Here is a 9,999-nt window from a genome sequence, read left to right as displayed (position 1 = left end):
TTTCCTTTCCTTTCCTTTCCTTTCCTTTCCTTTCCTTTCCTTTCCTTTCCTTTCCTTTCCTTTCCTTTCCTTTCCTTTCCTTTCCTTTCCAGATTTAATTATTTTATGTCAGTACACTGTCTCTGTCTTCAGGCACACCAAAAGAGGGCATCAGATACCATTACAGATGGTTGTGAGCCACCATGTGGTTGCTGGGAATTGAACTCAGGACCTCTCAGCACTCAGTGAGTGCTTTTAACTGCTGAGCCATCTCTCCAGCCCCCTTCGTTCTTTTTTTACAAATAATTTCATTGATAGCCTTCTTTAAACACTACATTGGAAACCCAAGTGCTGTTCAAAATAATTATCTTTGAAAGAGCACATATCTGATGATTTCACTGTAATGAGAAGGATGAACACAAGACTAAAGAGGGGCGAGCACACAGCCAGGCTATCCTTGGAACCGAGCCTCTGTGCTCCCAACTTCTCTTTCATCCTGTCAGGGAGTCCAGATATGCCTCTTGGCTTGCAGATTATTGAATTGTTTTACAGACACAAAACATTCTCATCTACTTGGAATTTGAGCCAAATTTGTCTTTCCATTATCAGAGATTGGTCCAGCTTCTACGATTACGTGTTAATTGGGCATTAACTGTTACTTGGGTAGCTAGTAGAGAGTCCCAACCTGGGGTGCCTTGTTGCAGCTACAGTGCTGGGAGGTCAGGCTGTCTTCTGCTAAGATGCTGTGCTCTGTCAGACCCAAGTCTGCTTCAGGACAGGGGCCCTGATTTTATACTCATCACATAGGCAGCTGATCACAGTTTTGCTGTGTTGTTTTTCTCCTCCACATGTAAGCACCCATCATATCTTTAAAAATAAAGGATATGGCTGCCCTGTTAGTTAAAGGCAGCTGCTTCCCAGTAAATGCATCTCAAGGCGTGTTCTCACACTCTGGCCTGGCTGTTAAGAGGAGGAAAGAGAAGACTAATGCTAGGGCGGCACTCAGTGATGCCTTTTCAGCAGGAGTGGGAAACCATCCCACAGGAAGGATAGGGTTGGCATGGCTGCCTATTCACAAGTAACAACAAGCAGGAAGAGCTTACCACAGACAGCAGTATTAAGTTCAGGGGAAACTAGACAAACTGGTCATCAGCACGAGAGCGACTCCAAAATGGGGTGCTGAGCAAAGGAAGTTTCAGGAGTGAAACTGAGTGGGCTTCTCTCGACACTGAAGTACCAGGTGGAATGGGCATGGGTGGCAGCGCACGTGCATAGTGCTCCCCGCTGTCTAAGGAGGGCCTGTGGTGTGCTTTTCTGTATGTGGTGGAAGTGAAAGGCCTCTTGTTCCTAGGTGTTCCTCTGCTCGAGTCAGAGATGAATGAAATGATGACGGACTATGTGGCGACATGCAGGACCTTGATCCTCGGTGTATGGGGAAGGGACCACAGCACTTGCTCTAAGGGCCTCGGGTGCCTGAGTCCTAACCCTAACCCTACCCTATTGCACTCTGGGTAGATGCTGCAGTGTGCGGCCACCAGAGCCGCTGCCTGGGAGCTTGGCTCTACTTTCTGCAGTGCAAAGAGAGCCATAGTTCCCCTCTCCCATTAGAAAATACCCCTGCAGCTTCTGTGGACTTTTCTGGAAGAAAAGAAAACTAGGGATTGAAGCGCCCTGGGATGCACTTTGGTCTGCCTTGTAGTCCTTTGCAGATCTAGGCTTCCTCTTGAGCCATCTCTGAGGTGCTCAGCATGCCATCTGTTGTGTCCTAGGCCTTTGAGCTCGCCACAGGAGACTATTTGTTCGAACCGCATTCTGGGGAAGACTATTCCAGAGATGAAGGTGAGTGCTGCTTCCTGCTGAGTCCCTTCATGTGGAGCTGCTCCTCCAGAACTTCTAGAGAGTTCTATTTGTATTGTTTACTGAAAGAGCCATGCTTTGGTTTTCAAACACCAAATTCAGATTTCCTTTGAGTTTGAAGAGCCCTCAGTGCCAGTGACTGGGCAGTACCCACCTGAGACAGTTTTGCTGGCCTCCTGCTTGGAGGGATGCAGCTGGTGGGTAAGGACTGACTCCTGAGGCCCCAGGACCTCTGTGGTTACTTTGTCCACAGCTCTGCTGCCCATTTTGCTGTCCTGATTGGGAGCTCAGTTGAAAACCAGGGAATTCAGGCTTGGATTCCTTCTGTAAAGCTGACCATCTCCATGCTTCCTTGCTTGCATAGCTGGGGTGGCCTGGGGTGCGCTGGTGTCAGCCACAGTTGGTGCCTGAGGCCCGCCAGTCCCACAGAGCTCTGCATGGATGGGCTGCAGACATTGTTGATTTGAATTGATTTCTGAGTTTTACTAATTTCCCTTTCCCTCTTCTCCCTCCCTCCTTCCCTGTGCCCTCCCCATTCCCATGTCCCTTTTGCTCTCTCCTCATAGACCACATAGCCCACATCATAGAGCTGCTAGGCAGTATCCCAAGGCACTTTGCTCTGTCTGGAAAATATTCTCGGGAATTCTTCAATCGCAGAGGTAGTACCTCTTCTCTTTGAAATGTGCCACGATGCAGACAGAAATGGAATAGCTGCAGAAGCAGCAGTGTTAACACGACTAAAGCAGTTCTTCTAAATTCCAAACCAGCCGAGCAGAATGGCTGTGCTGGATAAATGCTGACCGACCGAAGACTGAGTCTGGGCTGTGATGTTGTCACTCTGTACACTGGGCCCTTCTTGGTGCCCAGGGACAGCTGGGTGCCCTCAGCTCTGAGTTCTGAATCAGCTGGACAAAGGCCATTCCAGTCGTGCTCCGTTTCTGTCTGTGCGGGCAGTAACCATGTCTGCATGCAGGGTACTGATTAAACTGTCGTGTGTTTCTGTTTTGCTGGCAATGTTTCCCAATGCAGATCACATAGCATTGATCATTGAACTGCTGGGGAAAGTCCCTCGAAAATACGCTATGTTGGGGAAATATTCCAAGGAGTTTTTCACCAGAAAAGGTAACGGTACTTCTGCAGCACGCATTTTCAGCACGATCTTCTCCCAAAAGGAGAAATTGTGCATTCATATTTGAGCCATGGAAAAGATCAAGACTTTTCAACTGGGGAATTCTGCTGGAGAAGGTACTCACAGAATAATCTGAAACCATCTGGTATCTATAGAGTGAAACCTTTATAAACGAGTAGGCTTCCAGCAATCCTTTCTCAAACAGCTACCTCGTAACTCCGCTCCAAGCACCAGTGTGTGTATTCACAGACGTTTAGAAAGGACTTCAAGTGGGTTTGGAGAGAGAACCAGATTCAGCTGGGTGTGATAACTCACCCCTGTAATCCCAGTACTCGGAGCCCGAGCCTGGGGAATCAAGAGTCCAAGGCCAGCCTAGATCACACTAGACTTCTCTTCCTGTTCCTAGAGTTTAGTGAGACAGCCTGCACATGGGTATCGTGATGGCCATGGGCATTTTCTTGGGTGTGTCTCAGCTCTTTGGCATTGTGTGGGCCTGTGAAGTCAGGGGACATGTACTTTGGGTTATGTAGACAGTCCCATGGGTGACTGGTTTTAATGTCATTGTGTAGTTTGCAGGTAGTCCCAGTTCTTAAACATACCTTCAAGCAGTGTGTCTCTCTCCTCACCCTAAGAAGTGGATCCTCAGAGAAGGCTGGGAGCGGGAGGGCGGGGAACTAAGGTCGTCCTCAGCTACACTGGCCATCACAGGTTACCATGGCCTGGGGGATCCTGCCGAGGACAGCAAAACGCTGGCGCTCTTGGCTTGGGAGCCTGTGTTTACCAGCTTAGATTCAGTTTATTTACATCCTCTGTTAAAGTTTGCTTGAGGAGCTGGGAGAGTTGGTAAAGTGGTTGCTGTATGCCCTTGAAGGGCTGAGCTCAGTCCCAGTGCTTACAGAGACAAGGCAGCCATATCGGTGCATATGCTTGTGATCCTGGCGCTGTGGACACCAAACACACACACACACATACACACACACACACACACACACACACACACACACACACACACACACAAGCGTGCATGCATACCTTGAGTAGGTGTAGAGTCCAGTCCAGGTTATTTCCTTTTTACCTCCCCTTCCTTTCTTCCTCTCTTCATCTTTTTAAATACATTTATTACTTACTGGGGAGGTCATAGATGACATATGCGGACACCAAAGGTTGTCTACTTCATACCATGTGGTTCCTGGGGGACCAAATTCATGTCATTAGGCTTTGTGGCAAGCCTTTTTATTTGCTAAGCCATCTCCCTGCGATCCCCCTCCCTCTCCCCCTTCAGTATTTTATGTGTATAAGTGTTTTGCCTGTGCTCTGTCCATGTGTATATGTGGTACCTATAGGCGAGGGCATTGTATACCTTGGGATTGAAGTTACAGATGGTCTTGAGCTACCATATGGGTACTAAAAACTGAACCTGGATCTTTTGGAAGAGCAGCCAGTGCTCTTAACTGCTGCTGAGTCATCTCTCCAGCCCATTCTTTCTTTTTGAGGCAGGGTCTTGATCTCCTGATCCTCTAGCCTCAGCCTTCTAAGTGCCTGAGTCACAAGGCACAAGTCACCATGTCCAGCTGTGCTCTTAGGCTCCCTATGGTTTTCAGCTGGCAAGGAGTTGTAAGCCATTATGTTGATTTCTGTTAAATGCCATCCCAGAACCAACAGCAGCATTGACACTCTTCTTCCCCAGTTGGAAGAATCTACCTTGAAAGACAGTTGGCAAATGAGGTGCTCCGATGGTTTTGGGGAGATGTGGTTGTCCTGCAGTGCTTTGACTGTGGCCACATGGGGGTTCTTCTCCTTGGACATTTGTGGTATGTGTCTATAAGCATCTTTAGCACTCTTGCTTTAGGACTTAAGAGCTTGGGTTCTTTTTAACAGCACTAGGAAGAGTGTGGAGGCCAGGAACAGTTTCCCTGATGCTGTACCACTGTGCTGTGTACTGCACATTCTTCTTAGTGGGAGATTGAGATCATTTTGGTTTGCTGTTTCTGTAGTAACTAGAATACTTGCCCTTCTTTTGGACATAGAGGCCAGAGATCCTGAAAGTGAACTCTGAGGTTGGGTGTGTAGTCCCCTTTCTGGTAGTTGTTTGCATTTAATGCCTGTGATAGTCAGAGGAGATGTGAAATTTGACAGAATCTACAGTAAGTAGGATGAGGGAAGACTTATCATGAATGAGAAGATAGATATGGCTCTTTGTTTTTGTATTTAAACAGTGGGCAGTGTGGACCAGACTGGCCTTCCTGTCTCCTGAGTGCAGGGAGTGACAGCATGCGCCATGCCCAGTGCACCGGTCTTCTCCATTCCGGGTTTGTAACATGCCCCACCTGAGGAAGATAGAAGCACAGTAGAAAGCTGCTCTTCTGCTTTTCCTCATGCTTGCAACAGGCAGAAAATCATCTGCTAGGAGTCCTTTTCTATTCTTTGTCATTTGCAGTGAGGAGGTTTCTACCTGCACTGCTGGTCTGAGGAGGAGAATGGGGCTCCTTCTGAAAGGCATAGCCAGTGCTAGTTTGTGTCACCCCTTGACCAGAAGTTAAAATCTAAACTCGATTTTGGAGCAAGCAGTGTAGTTACTGCTGTTATCCAATAAATGTTAATTTGCTGGTTGTTTCTTGGGTGTGAACATTATCCACAAAAACCCATTAAGAAATCATAGTGTGTGGCAAATAGGAGTGAAGTTGGAGACTCACTTGGAGTTGAAGGCCAATGTGAGCTACAGTGTCAGATCTATCTCAAAATGAAGACAAAAGGAAACCCGAGTGTTAAGATGTGGGGTTTGTTCCTGGTCTGATTGATTCCCTGTGAACTGAGTGACAACTCTACACAGCTTGGCAGGTTAATCAGTGGCCCTTCCTGGGCTGGGTGCATTGCACCATATGTTGCCATCTTTTACTGAATTTATTGGATCAAAAATTGATGCCTGAGAGGGATAGGTTACCTAAACTTTTTCCCACATGGGACATCAAGTTCACTAGGATATAGCTGGCTGTGTGCACAGATGTAAGTCTGACTTTGTAGTGACAGTTTTAGAATTTTGGTTTCTTTAAAAGCAGAAATGTTGTAAATCTGTGCTTTCATTTCATCCAAGGGGCAGGGCTGGGAGCTGCTTTGGGCTCTCCACAACAGCTGGCTAGGATTTGTCAGAAGAGGCATGCTTTTTCCAGCTCCAGAGAGCTTCTTCGATTGTGTGACATTTGGAATTGTGAGAAATTTTCAGAGGCTATATAAATGCTAGGGCCCCCGAGAGGTAACGGTTGGTCATTCAGAGGAGATGGCTACCCTGCTGTTTGTGCTCAAAGAAGAAACAAAAGGAAAGAAATTAGATTCAAGAATCAATCAAACTGTATCCCCCAGCCCCCTGCACCACCCCCTTTCCCTTTCTCCTCTCCCCTCTGTTGTTCTCTCTCTTATATCTAGTAACTGGGGGTAAGAGGGGCCAGTGAAGGGTAGAGAAGAGAAGAACCCACAAAGCAGCAAAGACCAGCTACACAGCTTAGCTCCTAAGACTTCATTAATTAACTAATTAATTAATCCAGGCCTTCAATTGGTCAGCAGGGAGAATGTGCCGCAGGGTCCATGACCTGAGTTTAACCCCTAGGAACCAGGTAGAAGGAGACGCCCACAGTTTTCTGACTTGTGTGTGCATGGTACACATGTTTCTACACAAACAAAACAGACATGTACAGATTTCTTTATTTAAAGACGCTGGAAGGGTTGAGAGCACTTGGTGCTCTTATGGAGGACCTGTGTTTTATTCCTAGCACCCACATGGGGGCTCACAACTGTAATTGACGTTCCAGGGAATTCAACACTCTCATCTGGTCTCCAGGGGCTCCAGGCACGCGTGTGGTGCACAATTATGTATCCAAGCAAACTGCTCATACACATAAGACACATATTAATAAAAAACTTTAAACATTTAATGAAATTCAATTGAAAATGTCAGAGTGTAGTAAAGAAGTTTCCAGGAGACAGTATAGATTCCTGATGTGAGGGCCAGCACCCTAATCCTCTGAGGTGAGGTAAGAGAGCAAGGAAGCCTTGCCACACGGAGTGTGGTCTTATAGGAAGTGAGTTTTAAAGAAATACTGTAGCTCCTTCCTGACATCATCACAGGGTCTTGTACACATCTCAGATGGCTGACCTCAAAATTACAGTGTGACCCTAATCTACTCTGTATTCCATATTTTGAATTCAAATATTGGAGGTTGTTTTAAATCTAACCTCCTGTGCAGCCCTGTTGGTATAGGATCTGATCACTGGAGCTGTCAGGCTTGGTGCTGGCCCTGTTCTGCTCAATGTTTGGGTTTCACATTTTAAAAGACTCAAGATTTTCACATCACTTCAGTTTTCCAACTGCACAGACTGGGTATGACAGGGCTTTGGTAACATAAACAGGAGGACCCTCTTGGAGTAGACTGTCTTTGGAATCTCTTGGAAGGGTGGGCCTGGTCCTCCCTTGAAGCTCTGTGTGTAGGTTGACTCTGAAACAATGAAAGAGGAAACAAAGAAAAGAGCCTGGAGCAATTTGAGCATGCCTACTTGTGCACTCTGGCTGAGGCAGGCAGTACCAGAGCAGTGCGCAGGCAGAGACCAGAGTGCTGCTGCAGAAAGCAGTGGTCTCCATAGGCTGTGCCCAGGCCGTAGCTGGCTTTAGGATTTATTCTCTGTGAGTGCATTGTATATGTGCCTGATGCCTGCAGACATCAAAAAAGGGAATCGGATCTCCTGAAATTGGAGTTGCAGATGATTGTTAACCACCAGGTGCATATTGGGGACCGAGCCAGGTTCCTGTAAGAGCATGGAGTGCTTTGTTTGTTTGTTTGTTTTTGTTTTTTTGAGACAGGGTTTCTCTGTGTAGCCCTGGCTGTCCTGGAACTCACTCTGTAGACCAGGCTGGCCTCGAACTCAGAAATGCGCCTGCCTCTGCCTCCCAAATGCTGGGATTAAAGGCGTGCGCCACCACGCCCGGCTTAAGGAGTGCTCTTAACTGCTGAAGTTTTCTGGGTCTGGTTTTAAGTTTTAAGCAGTTTGGTACTGAGTTATTACAAATTTGAAGTAATTTTCATTATAACAAGTAGAATATCCCTTGTCCAAAATTCTTGAAATGGCAGGTTTCCAACTTTCTGATTTCCTCAGATTTTGGAATCTTTACATTGACACGATGAACTATCTTGAAGATTGGACATGAAAGTCCTTTCTATTTCAAGGACATGTAAATACCCATGGGCAGGAGGTGATTTCAGCACAGCTCGTTTTGAGTGTCACTCATCATAGGAGGTCCATTGTGTAATGTCTTTTTCTATATTGCTTGTCCCCAGGGTTTCAGTTTCTAGACTTGGGATGTGCAGTTCCTCGGGCCCATCCCACTGTGTACTTTCCACAAAAGATGACATGGTGAATCTTTTAGTTTCTCTTGCTCCACATCTAAGATTTTAGTTGGCATCAGACCACAGATGCATTTATAAAAACGTGTACTGTTTTCTTTGTCCCAGTCCCCAAACAATAGAACATAACTGTCTGTGGTGCTCGCTTTGTGTCCTGTGTGTAGGTGGAGACCTCTAGTCCCAGTCTATAGTCTACTTGGAAGCAAGTACATTGTGAATTCCGGGCTAGTCTAGGCTACATAGTGAGAACTATGTCTTTTTTCTTTTTTTTAAAGGAAAGAACAGGGAAAACAGTATGGGGATGTGGGTGTGAGGTATGTGCATTGTGCACAGCTATATGCAAATTCTGTGCTAGTTTATTTTGAATATTGAATATCTTTGGATTGTTGGTGAAGGTTCAGTCCTGGAACCAGTTTCTATGTAAATAAAGGGTCAAATGTACTTAGTTTGGTGTTCATTGAAGCACCTTAGCCAGAAAAGCTGTTAGGCTCGCCCAGTGCACCCTCCTGCTCTAGTACACAGTGCTTGCCAGCCGTTGTATTCATTTGCAAGCTTGTCTATGCCAAGACAGAATAATTAAATGTCAAGGAAGTTCCTGTTTTACCAGATAGCTTACCTCAATGTCATGTGTGAATGGCAGTCTGTTAAGGCTGAGGTCAGCAGTCCGTCTCTGTAGCGTGGTTAATCTACTGGAAAGGTACCCGGGAGACATTTGCTGCCTGCAGAGCTGGGTTTTGATGGACCTGCGTTCTATGTTCCTAAGTATTTTTAAGTCAATCTTTGACTATGTGTAAAACATAGCTTTGAGACTTTTACTACATACCATTGTCCCATATGATTCTTGTAAGTGCTTGACTTTTTAGCTTCCACCTAAATATTGACCTCATTGGGCACTGGGAGGAAGCAATAGTTCATATCCTTTGACTATCTCCATAGCTGGACTTTTGGGGTTTGAGGGATAGATCTCCAGTGATTGCTCAAATGTGTTTTAAATTGTTATTATTTTGCTCTTTATGTATGGTGTGTTTGGTGGAGTTTCATGTTGCACAATGCATGTGTGGAGGTCAGGGAACAGCTTTGTGGAGTCAGTTTTTTTCTTTCATCTCTACATGACCAGACTTAGATTGTCAGGTTCACATTGTTGAGTGGCAAGCCCTGTTTACCCATACCAACAGCCTTTGGACCTGAGTTTTACAAACTGTTGAAATTGCTGGTCTGTTTCTTCATTAGACCTAGAGATCTGATCTCAGTGTCAAGGCAGTGCTTAACTGTCTTCTCACTTGTTACCCCACCTCCTTCAACCAGGAACCATTCCAAGTTTCTTTATGGAACCCTGTGTATAGCGTGGAGGTGATTCTCTGGACAGACAGGAACGGCCACTTCAGAGTATATAGAAAGGAAAGGACTGCAGGGCACAGAGGGGAATGCTGTGATTCCTTTGTTTGTTTGTTTTTGTTTCCTTTTTACATTTGTAAGTAATATTGGGGGTGGGGTTTCTAAATTGGTTTGCATAGGTGACTGACATAGTCCTGCCTCTGATGCAGCAGAGGTGACTGACATAGTCCTGCCTCTGATGCAGGTCATCCAGTACTTGTGTAGTTGCCAGGGCTTGATTGCCGGACTCCACTCAAGGGGCAGTGTGCC

At 46.1% G+C, this 9,999-nt stretch overlaps 1 protein-coding gene across 16 annotated transcripts in view; it reads left to right on the top strand.

Moving 5' to 3' along the window:
- Srpk2 (SRSF protein kinase 2) overlaps nucleotides 1–9,999 on the top strand; it is a 176,846-nt gene that overhangs the window by 164,123 nt on the left and 2,724 nt on the right. For 10 of the 16 annotated variants that reach the window (XM_029477090.1, XM_029477091.1, XM_029477098.1 and 7 more), the window contains 3 exons: nucleotides 1,749–1,818; nucleotides 2,403–2,495; nucleotides 2,866–2,958. In XM_029477090.1, the coding sequence (XP_029332950.1) occupies nucleotides 1,749–1,818; nucleotides 2,403–2,495; nucleotides 2,866–2,958 (256 nt within the window). The remainder of the gene's footprint in view (nucleotides 1–1,748; nucleotides 1,819–2,402; nucleotides 2,496–2,865; nucleotides 2,959–9,999) is intronic. The other 6 variants (XM_021161969.2, XM_029477096.1, XM_029477088.1 and 3 more) reach the window with 1 other exon arrangement.

Source organism: Mus caroli, chromosome 5 (genome assembly GCF_900094665.2).
Source record: "Mus caroli chromosome 5, CAROLI_EIJ_v1.1, whole genome shotgun sequence".
Lineage (NCBI taxonomy): Eukaryota > Metazoa > Chordata > Mammalia > Rodentia > Muridae > Mus > Mus caroli.
This window is presented reverse-complemented; position numbering and strand designations above follow the sequence as displayed.